At 38.5% G+C, this 15,947-nt stretch overlaps 1 protein-coding gene across 1 annotated transcript; it reads left to right on the forward strand.

Moving 5' to 3' along the window:
• Nucleotides 1–483: 483 nt before the first annotated feature.
• On the forward strand, nucleotides 484–15,639 carry YIPF7 (Yip1 domain family, member 7). Its single transcript, XM_010009856.1, has 6 exons — nucleotides 484–500; nucleotides 2,757–2,873; nucleotides 3,684–3,850; nucleotides 5,507–5,652; nucleotides 10,109–10,290; nucleotides 15,477–15,639. Exons 2-6 carry the CDS (start codon nucleotides 2,758–2,760, stop codon nucleotides 15,637–15,639), a joined length of 774 nt encoding a protein of 257 aa, XP_010008158.1. The 5' UTR covers nucleotides 484–500; nucleotide 2,757.
• Nucleotides 15,640–15,947: the final 308 nt, after the last annotated feature.

A 15,947-nucleotide genomic window follows, 5' to 3' on the forward strand; every position in this document is an offset into this window, starting at 1 on the left:
ACGTGATAGACCAAAAGCTCCCTTTGCAGCCCCAACGAATGGCCCTAAGGCTGTATGAATCTGCTAGAAATGTACCCCCAAGTAAATGAATTTACCCTACTAATTTAACAAGTATTACTACATTGTTAAAACTTTTTGCTATCTAATGGCTCAGCTCATGAGGGTCCACCAAGATCTTCATAAATACCTATCTAAGAAGGAAACTCTAAACTACAATCTAAATGATAGAGTTGAAATATATATATGGACCAATATTTGTTCATTTTGTTCTGCTTGCATTGAAGACTCCTATCCTTTTCTGCTTATTGTTAGCACTTGTCAAATGCTGGCCATGATACTGACAGGTTGTGGGTTTTTTTCCTTCATATGCATCTGTTCAAAGATCAAATTTAGAACCTTATAAATAGCACCAAGATCATCCCTGCTGAAGCAAGAGGATATTTTAGGTGTTCTCCAACATGTAATTCAACAGACTGGATTTTCATCAAATATCTTAAAAAGTAAGTAACCTTAACTCCAAATTCTTCTGGAAAATAAATTTATCTTTTCTGAGCTCCATTATACAGTTTGTAGCATATCTGGTTAAATAATTATTTCATTCCTTATAGTGACAGCAAAGAACATTAAAGACTTTCTGGAACTGAACTGTTGGGGTAGAGGTACCAACTGAAGTTTTTTAAAACATATTCCATGTAAAATCTTTATTGAACGAATGTGTGCAAATCCAAATAAAATCACAGTAAATAGCTTAGTATGATTAATTTCTATTAATTCATATTTACAATGTAAAAATTATTTCTTTTCTAAATTTGGAAATCCTGCACGATTGGCCAGCTGTTAATAAAATAACATAAGAGTAACTTCTACTTTGAATGCTTAGGTAAATGCAGGAATTAGGTCTCCACAGATAAGTCTGCTTATGGGAAAAAAAATTAGAAACTTGAATTTCCAGCATTTCAAGGTCCCTGATGAAATACTAATCCTTATAACTTCTAACTTAAAAAGAGATTTGCAAAGAACTTTCCTATAAGAAGCATGTGCTTGATAAATATAGAGATAACAGTGAGAGTAACTGTGAGGTGAAAAGTATATTTTGCCAATGGCATTTGGAAAGTTGGAAAAGAGGGCAAAAGTGAAAAAAAAATGGGAAATGCTAGGAGAGTTTAATATCTTACATGAAAATCTGAGTAAATTGGATATGGTTATGATTATCAGTCAGGAGTTTAACTACATATATGCCATCCAAGTGGTAGAACACATGCATGCATCTATGCATTTACAGGCAAGTCCTGCTCAGACCGTTCCCTCAATCACTTAAGAATGTTAGGTGGGAGGAGAGAGCTCAGGGGGATCTCATCAATGAATATAACCACCTGATGGGAAGGAGTAAAGTGATGAAGCTAGACTTTTCAAAACCCAATGGGACACGGCCCAGCGTGGTCTGTTGTCAGTGACCGTGCACTGGGCAGAGGGTTGGACCAGGCAATCCCCAGAGCAGCCCCCAGCCTCACCTCATCAGTGGTCCAGGGACTCCTTGAACCCATGAACTGCTCTGAGCAGGTGTAATGTCTTTTCCAGCTATGGCTCAGCATAAAAGCAATACTGAGGTGAAACAGGGTCAGTCCTTGTGGATACTCTTACTCACAGAATCACAGGATCATAGAATCATTTGGGTTGAAAGGGACCTTCAAAGGTCAGCTACCCCAATTCCCCTGCAATGTGCAGGGACATGGCTCAAAGCACAGAAGGTAAATCTGCCAATTTTGAACCTGTTTTGTGGATTTATATTCATCCGTGCTAATAACATAAGAAGCACCTAGACCAATCTAAGAATTAATAAAAAATCTGAAACACTCTACAATTCCGAAAGTTACATAATGTCACAGAACCTACGTGCTTCATTTCTTATATTGCTTATATATGATTCAGACAACCAGTCCTGCCCACATGCAGGATATGTGAAATAGGCCCAGTGTGTGCAAAATTCAAATAGTTATAAAAACAGTTAATCACAATATAGAAGGAAAAACAGACAAGTTGTTCCTTTCTTAGTCTAATCAGTCCATAGCTACAGAGTTGAACTATGGATCAGCAGGAATGAAACACATGCTGTGACATATTTTATTTATTATTCTTTACTATTTACTGTTCCTTTACTCTTCAGTATGCTGTCCTTTTCAAACGCATGTAGCTAATCAGTGAGAACTCTTCTCTGCTACTCCTAATATGCTAACTACAGTGTCCTTAAACAAAAACCTTGAATTCTGTGAATGTATTTGTATTTTTCTGTTGATACATAATATTGCAAAACATAAATAGCTGAAATTACTAACTGTTTTTGAAATGCAAAGTACTTAAAAAAATATTTATTTCTAAGTAAGTGTTCAGATGTGGCCACATTTTTCTTAAGTAGAAAAATGAACTGTTTAAAGCAATAGTTTAATTGATATATTTCTTCTTTAAAAATGATCATTTTTTTGTAACAGTAACAAGAGAGAAAATCTTGTATACCACTTGTAAACTAATATATAATAATTAACAGTAGCAGAAGATTAATTTCTTTTGTTACAAGAAAAAGAAAGTAGATAGTCCTTTTTTGTCACTTCTAAATTGTCATGAGTTTTTACAGAAAGATTCATTTGAGTTTGTGGCTTTAAGGTTGTTGTTTTCATTTAAATTTAGGACAGTTCAAAACGTAGATATTGGCTTGTTGCAAAACCTATTTTATTGATATTTGTCATATTCTTTCCAACCAGAATGTCAAATTTTGAGCAGTTTCAGATTGACTTTTACCAGTCCAATTATACCATAGATGACCAGGAAGAAGGTGACAACAATTATGGGTCTAACAAAAATCTCTGTGGAAGCAGAAAGTAAGTATGCTAAAAAGGATTGCATAATCAATATAGTGGAAGTTATAGTGGAGAAACACAAGCAGTAGCAGTAGAAAGACAAGAAGAATCTTATTTCATTATTTTCTTACATTTTTTAAACCTATTGGTGACTTCTGCCCATAGAAGAGGGACACTGAGGGAAGAAGTTCTGAGAGTTTTGCCCTTAAGGAGATTTTTACAGGATTGCAGTAGGAGGCTGGGTTTTGTGCTACTTTTATACGTACAGATGTTACAGGTTGTTTACCTACTTGGAGTGACTGACTTTCATGTTGTTAATGTGGATTTTAGGGCACCTGTTGCTAGAAATTCTGTAGCCTCCTTCTCAGATTCCAGAAAAAAAAAAAAAATAATCTGTATATATGGCTCTTTCAATAGCTGTATATAGATACATCTAAGGAGTGTCACCAGGCTGCTTAGTGGAAAAGTCAGGAGTGCCTCAATTTGTGGGTGCCCTCACAGCTTCTAAATTCCCTTTTCTCTCACTCCAGTCCAGGGGCCTGCACTGCGCCATTATCTGAGCTGGGTGGGCACAGAAGTGGGTGTTTTAGGCTGCAGTGTGCTGCAAACCGGCAAGCAGCCCTGCTTAGTTTCAGAGGGAGTTGCAGTGAAGGGAAGTAAAGTCATGATCAGCAGCTCAGCATTCACTACACACAATGGATACTGTGCCCAGGTTCTCCAGATTGAAAATAGCTTTAGATTTAAACTGTGGTACATGGTGAACAGCTCTAAGCTGTTGTGAAGCTTCTCATTGCAGTTACTTGGATTGCTGTGATTTGCTTCTTGTCTTAGGAGCCAGACAGGAGAGCAACCTCCAGCCGGTGCTTTTGCCCCATCGGAAATGCTTCCATCCTCTCAGAATTACACAGGTCAGATTTTGCAGCCAACATACAATCCCAACACTCTCTCCCATCTTAGTTATGCTGATGGATTTGATGAGGAACCTCCTTTGCTAGAAGGTAAAAATAAAACTATGGACAATATGTGCATGGTTCCTGGGGGTACCTATGGTTTTCTTTACCTCTAGAGAAACTGCAGCAAAGCTTCCTTGCCAGGTTATGTGAGCTTCAAACAGCCCCTGGCCCCCAAACCTACATTTTCTCACCTGAATTTGCCCTGGATTTAGGCAGCTGATGCCATGTATAGCATATAGTTTACTACCACTAGATGACAGCATAACAGTAATATTTGCATCCACATTTCCAAGTATTTTTTCCACTCCATGTTTATCCTGCACACACACCGGAACATCTATAATTAATAAATACTGATAATAATCCTTTTTGCATATCTAGTAATAAATTTAATAGTTTTAATAGTTTTAAGATGCTAGATAACTTGTTTCAGTGGGAAAAAAATTGAGAAAGCTGCTTTCAGCTTCAATTAGTTGATCATTTAACTACACAAACAGAATCATTCTTTATGATGATTGAACCATCCTAATGCTACTTGTGCTACATTAAAAAAACAATCAGATAATCTGTTTGTGATTATTTCAGCATATTGTAGAAAGAGCATATTCAGCCTGCTTTTGCATCCTGGAAGGCAAATGGAGTTTTTACTACTTAAAAGATACTACTACTGCACTAAAATCAGCAAGATCACACTGATATAGGTAACTACTAGTTCTCTACCTCTCAGACCTTCAAACATTTAAATCCACATGCAGATCACCCTGCGAAAAGGATTTTGAAATACGACTGCTTCTGATCCACAGGGCTTCAAAGATGTTCCTTTCTGTGTACCACATAAATCTGACCAATTTTAATACAGAATAACTTTATTTATATAATGGTTTGGCTCAGCTCAAGATGATGGATCAGTGGAATAAGATAAAGACTTGGCTTTCCAAACAGATCTGACACATTGTCAGTCTCAGTAATTCTGGCACCCAGTTTTGAACACAACTTTTCCCTTACTGAAGTATCTCAGGGAAGATGATTCTCTTGAAAACTGAAGTGTTCCTGAAGAAGTTATAAGAGACATCTTTGCCCCAGTAAAATTAATGTCAGAATTTCTATTGACTTGAATGTGAAGAATTTTGTCCCTTTTCTAGGGGTCCTCAATAATTACTTTTAAATGCAAAAAAAAGCTTATACATCACTGTACAAAGTATTATTAACTTGCCTTGAAGGGGCAGATGTCATTTTTAAGTGCCTCTGGCAGCTCAGTCTTGAGACACATCTCTTGTCAGATTTGCTAGAATTAAAGCAGATATATCTCTGTCCTCAGTGTTCTACAGTATCTTGAGTTCTGCAGTTACTGTTAATTAGCATATTTTTCAACATTTCAGTTGGTGAAGCATTAGATACATGTGTTTTAAATACAGAGAAAACAAATATTAACTCAAAAATGCTGAGGGCATTTTTTTTTTTTTTGGTTCATTGCCTAAAATTGGATTTAATAAATTAATATTCCAATTTAGAATCAGGACTGACTCTCAAATATATTGCTTATGTATCAGGGACATCCTGTGCCTAATACAGACTACAATATTATCTTCATTAAAACAATTAATTTGATTGCTTGTTTGGGGTTTTGTGATACCTAATGTGTTTCTGTAAAAGCATTGTTTTCTTGGGAGCAATTAACAACCCTAGAATTTCTGGTTGCAGAGCTTGGGATCAATTTTGAGCATATATGGCAAAAAACGTTAACAGTCCTAAATCCAATGAAGCCTGCAGATGGCAGCATCATGAATGAGACAGACCTCACTGGACCTATGGTTTTCTGTTTGGCCCTTGGAGCAACATTGCTGCTGGTAGGATATGGTAGAAATCTTCAGGGATTTCTTTCATAACAAGCTAGTTGATAATGCATGTGAAGTTGCAGAAGATGTAGTACTGGCATAAAATTAGTCATTCGCTGCCGTTTGTTCTGAGATTATATATTAAAAAGTCTTCTTGCTTTGAAAGTACCTGCATAAAATTTAAATGTAATGTAGATGTAATACAGGTAAAATGACGTATTACTTCCACTGGAAACAAAATACCACCCCATACGTTAGGGTAGGATTTAATATGAACAAAGGACAGATCTGTGCAGTGTTTATCCTGGAGAGGCTCTGGACCCCCAAAGCAAAGCAGTGTACACTAGGTAAGACCTATCAAGAAGGCTTTGAAGGAAGAAATAAAGGGAGGAATAAAGGAAGGAATAAAAAGGCATAACAGACCAGCCCAGTTTTTCTAACAGTCCTGCTATTGTTTTGAAATTGTCTTCTCTCAGTGTTATTTGGGGAAATGCAGAGATATAAAAAAATATTATAATAATCTTTATGTAACTAGAATAATTTGAGAAAGGTAATGGATACAGTCTTTTCCTCTCCACCTCAAATTTGCAATACCTTGCTATAAATTTTTCTAGTCCTTTCTTAGTTTGTATTCTTTTTCTATATCATCTGTTAAACAAAAATGGTAGCCTGTTTAACCTCTTTCTTCTTTATGAATATAGCTTTCCTAGAGGAGGAAAGTTGAACAGGGATTGTACAGTACTTCAAATTCATCTATTTATTGCTGACAACAGGGGCTCTCCAGTGCTGCTGAAGTACAGCTCTGATCATCATCAGCAGTTCATCAGACAGGGATAAGGTGGGACCATTCTGGGAAGGGCTTTACTGCTCTGCAACTGAGGTGAGAGAGATGAGGCTCTAATTCTCCATCTCCTCTGTGATAAATAGTGCTGAATCAGAAGATTCTTGCAAGTTCTTACTCAATTTGTAATGTCAGTGCAGTACCTTGAATGTGCAAACTGCAATATAAATGACAAGTATTATTATTTATGTCCCCATAAATATAAAAATCTTTTTAAAGGGTGAAAGAGGCAGGAGGAAATGGAATAAAATGAAAAGAAGGTGGGAAGCTAGAGAAGACAGGCTATTTTCCATCTAAAGAAATAAAGGTATGAGGGGAATAAAAGGAGAAAGTGTTGAATTGATTGTAATTAGGAAAATGAAAGGAAAGCTAAAAGAAAGAAAAATGGTTGCTATTGATTTTGATCCCTGAATAGCCAACAATTCTAATGAATGTTGAAGTACTGTTATTGAAATAAACTAATTGCCATATTTATTCTAGGATATTAAGCAGTTTGAGCATCATTAGAAAAACAACTATTTTCAGTGCTCCAGTTTCAGGCCAGCAGAACTCCTCTGATACAATGTTTTAGGGCTACAAATTCACAGCAATAAGTCTGTGGGATTTCCATGGGCCTGCTCATTTTATCTGAGATGTATTTGAATACTAAAGTGGCTCATCAGCTGTGTAAGCCATGATATCCTTTTGTACCCGAATAGTTCTCTTCTAATAGCACCAGGAGTATAATCTGGTTGAGAGCTTGTTTCCAAAAATAATTTATAAATTTTATTCAGTTTCAGCTTTTAATTACAGAAAAATATGCAAAGACATTCTTCAGATGGTAACTGTTCTTTCAAAGCACAGCGAAAAAGAGGAAAGGGTTGTTAGCCTGATGGCGGGACTTGATCTTCCTCATACTGAAGCAGGACAGCTCCTTTGCAGATAGAGAAACAACACAGTGTGAAAGTAAGCAGAAGTCTGAGTCTCAGCTGCTTTGCATTTTGCATAGTAATTTGTATGAAATCAGACTTCCCAATCCACTTAAACTAAGGATAGTAGTACCCCCACTCTAGGCAGATGCAAACAAGTGCACAAAATTCTGACTTTCTTTTAACCTTGTTCCTTCTGAGGACAAATTTAGCCCTTTCCATTCATCAAAGCCTGTCAGACTAATCAAGCCTGATTCTGGTTTTGCTTATATCACTGTGAATTGGGAGTATTCCCGTGTGTGTGAGTCAATATATTTACATATATTAAGAAAGAGTAGAACTGGTGACGATACGTTCAGCTGCTTTCTTTTCACTCTCTCATTCCTCTGCCCCACAAATCAAGCATTTGACCAAGTGGAGATTTCAGTTAAATGGTAGTGTTAGTGCTCCCTTCATCTGTCTCAGTAGGTTCTTAATCTTAAACTAAGCCGCTAAATAGTGCTGTGTGGAATAATTAAATACACTGAAACAAACAGTCTAAAATATTAGCTTGCAGTTGTTGCATCTGTCTGAGACAGAGCTTTTCTTAGTTATTCTGTAGTAAAGTCTGCCCCAAACCATGTTAAGCTTATTACAAATCTTTAATGGCTGAAACTGTAATTGGTAATAATCTTAGCTAGTATTGCACTCTCACACTGTCTCTAGCTATCATTGATTTTATTTGGCTAGTCAATTTTTCAGAATTGTTTTATACCAGTAGTATACAAATGCCAGTGAAGGACTCCTCTGTACCAAACCAGGAAGATTTCTTACCCTGTTAGTTCAGGAATAAATTATTCCTTTACAGTTGAACACAGTGGGAAACAGGCCAACACCCAGGACATTGTGAGGATATAGCCAACCTGGCTGTACCTGACCTAACCTGAAGGACTTGGAACCAGAGTTCTGCTGAGGAGAGCTCAGCAATGAGCCAGGTCAAGCTGAAAATAGGATAACAGTGCTGATATAGAGGCAGGTCTTTCACATATGTATTCACTGCTCTCCCACTAGAGCTGGTGAGCTGTCATCAACCTGCAACATTAGGACTTTCAGGCTGTATCAGCACTAGATCAGGCTCTCTCCACTTCATTGCTTTCTATCTGTCCATCTCAACTACTGCTGGCATACAGTGATCAGTTTCCACCCTAATGGATACAGGAAGGGGTAGAGAAGAAGGGTCCCCAAAGTTGATTTCCCCCAGATTTCATTAAAATCTGTGGATAAGTAAAGTGGGGGGTCTTCTTAATCCTCCTTAACAGTCACGGAAGAGATACTTGTAAATACTGCAAACCATGAAAAAAGCTTCAGTATGTTTCCACCTTATCTATCACAAAAGAATCCAACCATAAGCTACAAAAAGATTAAGAAACTGAGAACCTCTATTAATTTTGATTCTTGTGTGGTTTATCATATGCAATATATAGTGTGTGCTATATATAGACATGTGTGTGTATACACAGGCGCACCTGTGGTTTAAGTATGTATATACGTCTTGTTATGTGTTAAGAAGATGATGCACTGTGGCCCTTCATTTGAAAAGTTTATTCCATGGTCCTGAGTTAGGGGATGAGTTCCAGATTTAGCTTTCTCCTTCACAAATGCATTCTATCATTAAGATACAAAGTTCCAAGGCAAAGCAAACAGAAATATCTTCATCTCAATCATTGTTTATTTCTGATGTACGAATGTTTATTTCAAAGCTACAGATGTGAAAATGGCAGTATTGCATAGCCAACGTTCAGTATTTCATTTGTTAGAAGCTTCAAGAGAGAGAAAAAATATTTAACAGTCTTCTGTGAGTGTTCATTTTTGGAAGTGAACAATGCCTTCGTGCCTGTAGGTGATCCTTCAAAATGATCGCAAGAGATGAAGAAACTGGTGGTGCTGTGGCCATTGTTGCCTGTTGTAGTAGCTTTGTGTATAAATTAGAAAGCATCAGGCTCCAGGCTGTCAGGCTGGTACCTTTCACAGGCACTAAATTCACACAAAGGAATAAAATCTGGAAGAAAATGAACAGTTGTTTTTTTCTTTTTTCATTCACTGGAACAAAAAAGAACACAACCTGACAGTAACTACTCAGGTTTATGTTGAAATGAACCTGTTGTATTGATCTTACCACAGAGTTGTGTCTTTCTCATGGTAGCCAAGGGGAAGAACGGACATATTCACCCTGAAAGCCAGCACACTTTCAGCAAAGTTCTGCTAGTTTTTTGCAGGCCTGCCTGAGGTTGGAGGTTTGTAATAAAATTAAGCCTATCAACTAAATCATGTCATCATTTTACTTAGGATACTTTTCCACAGCCCTGTGTACATGTATTGGAAAGATAGGTGACACTAAAATGTACTTTCCATAATTTCTTCTCAGTTTGTTACCAATTAGACCTTCCCAAGTCTCCCCAACCAATTCCTGTCCTGTTCAGAGCCCAATGACAGTAAGGTCGTGAATCAACCTTATAACTTTAAGATAGCAACAAGCACATTCTCACAGTTGTACTTTGGAATTTTTTGATGCAAAAATCACCAGTGTCAGCTGTCATTTACAATTGAACTGATGCAGGCGAAGCAAACAGTGTCAATGAGAAAAAAATAACAAATCTAGTGCTTGCATTCTGTCTTCTCCCAGCACTTTGCAATCACTTGCTCACTTCTGATGCTTCATGCTTACTCATATTTGTTCCAGGCAGGAAAAGTTCATTTTGGCTATGTGTATGGCATGAGTACCATTGGGTGCCTTGCTATGCATGCCCTACTGAACCTGATGAGCATCTCTGGAGTCTCGCATGGCTGCGTTGCAAGTGTCTTGGGCTATTGTCTGTTGCCTATGGTGATCCTGTCCTCTTCTGCAGTCATCTTTTCATTACAGTAAGTACCAACCTATAGCACCAGGAATTATATGGAGGACAGTAAGTCAGAAGGCTAGTGTTATGTGAAACATGGATAGGTAGTGAGTTTTGGCTTCCAAAACTGCAATGAAAAACACCATTTTATTCATGTGTGTAAGTGAGATGGACAAAACTGGACTATTTGAGAGTGGTGATATATATTTATTTTAGTATGAGTACTTAATTCCACTTCTTCCCACTTGGACTGAAAGTGTCTTTGATAACTGCAGCAGCCTCAGATGTGATTTTTGTTCTGCAGAGCCAACAGCGGCCAAAGTCGGGTATCAATTTTAAAAGCAACTGCTGAACTTTGGTTTTATATAGCCATTTTTCCTGTTTCTTTTTTTGTTCATAGTATCAGGCTCCCTACCTTATGTTTCCTTTCCTTCTGTAGACGGACTTCGGTGTGACAGAATGAAATAATCAAGCAACCCTTAACAATTTGGAACATTAGAATAAGTGTTTAATAATTAGCAGAGTCATATACTCTGAGGTATAGTTGTGGTGTAATCGCAAACCTGAAAATAACTGGAAACTGAAAAAAACCAAATCTGTGGTGGCGTGTGTATCTGTGTGTCTGTGGGTGGGTGTTCAGTAATATGTCTATGAATAGGAAATGTGTATGCAAACCTATCCTTCCACCTCATTTGGTAAGCCTTCTGAAATACAGGCTGTGTTTACCTCCTGGTTCACATTCAGTAAAGTACAAGGAAGCTCCAGGTCTTGCCTGAAGGCCTTCAGCAGTGCTTTTATCTGTTGTTAATATATTTTTAATAATGATTCCCCTCCTTAGTCTTTGTTGTTCATTCACATTTTTAAGTCTCCAATCTGCAATGTATGGGACTTGGCAGCTGATGAATAAGAAAATCCCTGTTTGTTTCCTTTGGAAAAGCAGCAATTTTATATATGTGTATATATATATGTATATATTATTCTTAAAGGAAATGATATATTGGGTTGAAGATTTTGGCACAACAAGGTAAATCCTTGCTGTGTGTTTCTATGGAGCTATGATGAGTTAACCAGACCATATTCATAGAATCATAGAATAGTTAGGGTTGGAAAGGACCTTAAGATCATCTAGTTCCAATCCCCTGCCATGAGCAGGGACACCACACACTAAACTATGTCGCCAAGGCTCTGTCCAGCCTGGCCTTGAACACCTCCAGGGTTGGAGCATTCACAACTTCCTTGGGCAACCTATTCCAGTGCCTCACCACCCTCGCTGTGAAAAACATCTTCCTTGTATCTAATCTAAAGTCCCCCTGTTTAAGTTTAAAGCCATTACCCCTTGTCCTATCACTACAGTCCCTAATGAAGAGTCCCTCCCCAGCATCCTTGTAGGCCCCCTTCAGATACTGGAAGGCTGCTATGAGGTCTCCACGCAGTCTTCTCTTCTCCAGGCTGAACAGCTCCAACTTTCTCAGCCTGTCTTCATACAGGAGGTGCTCCAGCCCTCTTATCATCCTCGTGGCCCTCCTCTGGACCAAGTATAGAAGTGTTTCTGAGCTGTCCTTAATGAGATGAATGTTAGTAACACTCAAGAAGCCATTTATTCTCTGTTCTCCTACACTTCCCATATTTTCTTGATTAACCTGTTTAATAATCCACCCTAATAAAAGGTGCAGATGCATAATTATAGGACAGATGGGGCGAACTACAAACCAGCTGTTACAACTGCGCAGGGTACTGTTATCTGTACAAGGAATCCCCAAGCACATGCTGCACATTTGTAAAATGCTGTGAATTTACAGAAATCACATCCTTTGAAAATCTTCAAATACTGTACTATGAAAGTCTTTACAAAATTAAACCATTATTTCTGATATGAATTGATAATGTTTCATGCCTGTACACAGAATTCTGCAGTCCTTTCTCATTCACTCTATGAAATTACTTGAACACAGCAAGTACTCAGGTTAACTATTACCAACGTGCTATTAACATAAAGTGGCAACTCTAAAATCTGACATACATTTCAATATTTTTAATTTTGAAACTTACTTAAAATGGCAAAGCCAGAAATACGTTAATGATTTTTAAAAATATTTTTTAAACTGTTATTTTTTTCTGTTTCAAAGTATACAGAACTTAAATGTTTGTTTTCACAGGAAAGATATGTAATATAATGCACACAAAGATACATACTAATCCAACAATTTTCAATTTTTATGATTAGCTATTTCACTGCAACTATAGAAAAATAGGGAGTGTTTTGGGTGTGGAATAGTACTGAAAACCAGTTCTCCTATGCAAACTTGTGTGGAACCGGATTTGTTTGCTGATATCATGTCTGAGCCCAAGCTGATTAGGTCATCTTTATGGTAGAAAGATCAGCAGACTGTTTTTCTGGAAAAATACACAACAATTCTTTACTATCAAATCCCCGAGCAGAGTGGTCAAGCCATTTCCTTAAATAAACAGTGAAGGAAATGAGTGTAGGAGTGGAGGAAAAGATTCTCAAACCCAGCTGATGCAAAGGACCCATTTAGTGATGATGACCACATCTGCAGTTTGTGAGAGAGAGTAAAGAGGGTCCACTCACATTTGTCCCTAACTCAGTCGCATGCTAGCACACACCAAATCCTCTTGGTCACTGTGAGCATGCCATCTGCCTTTTGCCTGAGTATTTGGCCCTCATGGACATGCCAGACACAAGCTCTCTGAAAAAGCCAAACCATTCATTTTGGCAGTAACATGCTGTTAGGTCAAGGCTGAATTTATAAGCGCACAGAGGTATCTCTTGGCTCCAGCATGATTTTATGCCACCTTTCCATCCTGCTCACTGCCAGTCCTGGAACAGCCCATGAGGGACCACTGGACTTCAGTTCATGGCAGAGCAGCCACAGCTTTAAGCTGTACTACCTTGTGATAGTCCCCTAAAGAGTCATTGTACTAGCTGAAAATTGTCATCGCACAGTATTTTCCTGTTGTATCCCAGCCTTCTGCCAGCATGGGATCCTGCTCAAAGCACCATCCATACAAGTTCTGAATTTCTGGCTAACTGTTTAGGTGACCATCCTAGCATATCTGCTTGAAACAGAAACCAGGATCTTGGTTCACAGAGCCCAGTGTAATTTCCCTGAATGCCAATGCATATAGAATCATAGACTCATAGAATCATAGAAGCATAGAATAGTTAGGGTTGGAAAGGACCTTAAGATCATCTAGTTCCAACCCCCCTGCCATGAGCAGGGACACCACACACTAAACTGTGTCGCCCAAGGCTCTGTCCAGCCTGGCCTTGAACACCTCCAGGGCTGGAGCATTCACAACTTCCTTGAGCAACCTATTCCAGTGCCTCACCACCCTCACTGTGAAGAACTTCTTCCTTATATCTAATCTAAACTTCCCCTGTTTAAGTTGAAACCCATTACCCCTTGTCCTACCACTAGAGTCCCTAATGAAGAGTCCCTCCCCAGCATCCTTGTAGGCCCCCTTCAGATATTGGAAGGCTGCTATGAGGCCTCCATGCAGCCTTCTCTTCTCCAGGCTGAACAGCCCCAACTTTCTCAGTCTGTCTTCATACGGGAGGTGCTCCAGCCCTCTTATCATCCTCATGGCCCTCCTCTGGACTTGCTCCAACAGCTCCATGTCCTTTTTATGTTGAGGACACCAGAACTGGACACAATACTCCAAGTGAGGTCTCACGAGAGCAGAGTAGAGGGGCAGGATCACCTCCTTTGACCTGCTGGTCATGCTTCTTTTGATACAGCCCAGGATACGGTTGGCTTTCTGGGCTGCAAGCTTAAAGAACATTTGAACTAAGGATATTAAATCACATGGTTGTTTATGTTTTATCTTTAATGGGTTAAAGTTGCAATGAGTTGCTGAGTCACCTTAAAATCAATTCTCTCCTTCCTCCCCCAAAGTTCCAACCACTGACAACACCAAGTACTTTGTTGGCCTGGAGTCTGGGTTGCCAAGAAATGAACTATTTTATGTGATATGATTGCATTGAGTAAACTAAGTCAATTAAAGAATGAGAGCTTTACTCATCATGGTTTAATTAGAATAATAATATTAGTGGAGATTATTTCTCCACTAGTATACGTAGTCTGTTTCTCACTTCTGGTTCTGTTTCACCGATACTTTGGAAGAGGGAGGCACCAGCAAGTCCTTTAGCAAGTGGCAGAGGCTCATTCACTCTCTAAGTCCTTGAGAGTGACACAGAGAAAGTGTAACGGAGCTGATTTTGTTATGTGCTTCAGCAGCATATTACGTGCATGATCTCATGCATTTTACAGAAGCAGGCTGCAAATACAGTGTGCAAATAAAGCATACGTGAAACATTATTTATTGGCAAGATTTTGTTCTTACAGGTTTAATAGTGAGCTCGCTGTAATCTGCAGGAATATTTCAGTGGGCTTTTGAACACAGACCCATAATCATCAGTTCTGCAGACCACCAGGCACATGAAAGGTGGCAGAATGTAACTTTATAAGGGCCCAGCTGTCACCAAGAGGCAGTGTGGAAAACCACCATCCTTTCAGCGTGCAGAGAAGGATGCAAGGATGAGCAAAACATTTTTCTCCAGTGGTTCTTTTCCCACCACTTACTTTCTACTCAATGCGTACCCTATTTTAAAAGACCAGTTAAGCTTTCTCCTAGAAGGCACTCATCACCTTCCTGCCTGGTCAGATGAGGTGTGATTCCTTAAAAGCCTCATTGCCTCTTCTCAGAATCCAAGGCACACTTAAAACATGTGCTACGTGTCACAAAAATGTGACCTTCCATCAGATCAGTAGCCCTCCTGATGGAAGAGTAGGTCTGTAGTGTCATTTCAAATCCTAACAACTTCTACAAGATCATTTTGGCTGCAATAGGATCTTTGCTTACTTTAAAATTATACTTTAGCTGCTACATCTGCTGGAGACCCAGAACCTTCATTTGGAAATGCATTGTCTTTTTAGCAGTACTTCTGTTGAAGATGCTGCTTTTATCCATGGTGAAGAAATTACCGTTTTGTTTCCTGTTCCTGTTTTAATTTGTTTCTTGGGCTTGACTTAAGTTATAATTATGTCAGTCAGTCCTTGGTTCTTCCAGTGATAGTTACCTTATCAGTAACAAGCTGCTAGACATGAACTCAGGTTTTATAAGATTTGGTGGTACATATACTATCACTTGGACTCCGTCATGCTTCTGTTGTGCTTTTTTTTCTCCTAGGGGGACCCTGGGAACTTTGTTAGCTCTGTTCGTTATTGGATGGTGCAGTTTATCAGCCTCGAAAATTTTTACCTCTGCATTGGCTATGGAAGGACAGCAGCTTCTTATCGCATACCCATGTGCTTTACTTTATGGACTTTTTGCACTTCTAACCATTTTCTGAGGTGTGTTTTCTGGTAACCTTATTACAGTCTGTTTATGGTTGGTGGAGGGGCAAGAGGTCAGTTACTAATTTTTAGATTACCTAGCATTGCATTAAGTTCCATTAACAAAATTAGATTATACAACTTACCTTTTATTTGCCTAATGGCTGTCAATGAAATAAGAAATCAAGTTAACAGGTAGATGACTGCAATAATGGTGTCTTGGATGTCTTACAGCTTAAACAAAAACATTTGTATTGAGAAGGTAGTAAAAGTTTAAAAATATGAAATAAATGATAGTTTAAAAAAAATATTTTCAGAGTGTTTA

The sequence above is a fragment of the Nestor notabilis genome, unplaced genomic scaffold (genome assembly GCF_000696875.1).
Source record: "Nestor notabilis isolate BGI_N333 unplaced genomic scaffold, ASM69687v1 scaffold8702, whole genome shotgun sequence".
Classification (NCBI taxonomy): domain Eukaryota; kingdom Metazoa; phylum Chordata; class Aves; order Psittaciformes; family Psittacidae; genus Nestor; species Nestor notabilis.

Coding starts and splice junctions, on each gene's coding strand:
- YIPF7 (XM_010009856.1), top strand. CDS start 2,758: ATGTCAAATTTTGAGCAGTTTCAGATTGACTTTTACCAGTCCAATTAT. Junction 3,851..5,506: donor GGAACCTCCTTTGCTAGAAG/GTAAAAATAAAA, acceptor TTCTGGTTGCAG/AGCTTGGGATCAATTTTGAG. Junction 10,291..15,476: donor GCAGTCATCTTTTCATTACA/GTAAGTACCAAC, acceptor TTTTTCTCCTAG/GGGGACCCTGGGAACTTTGT.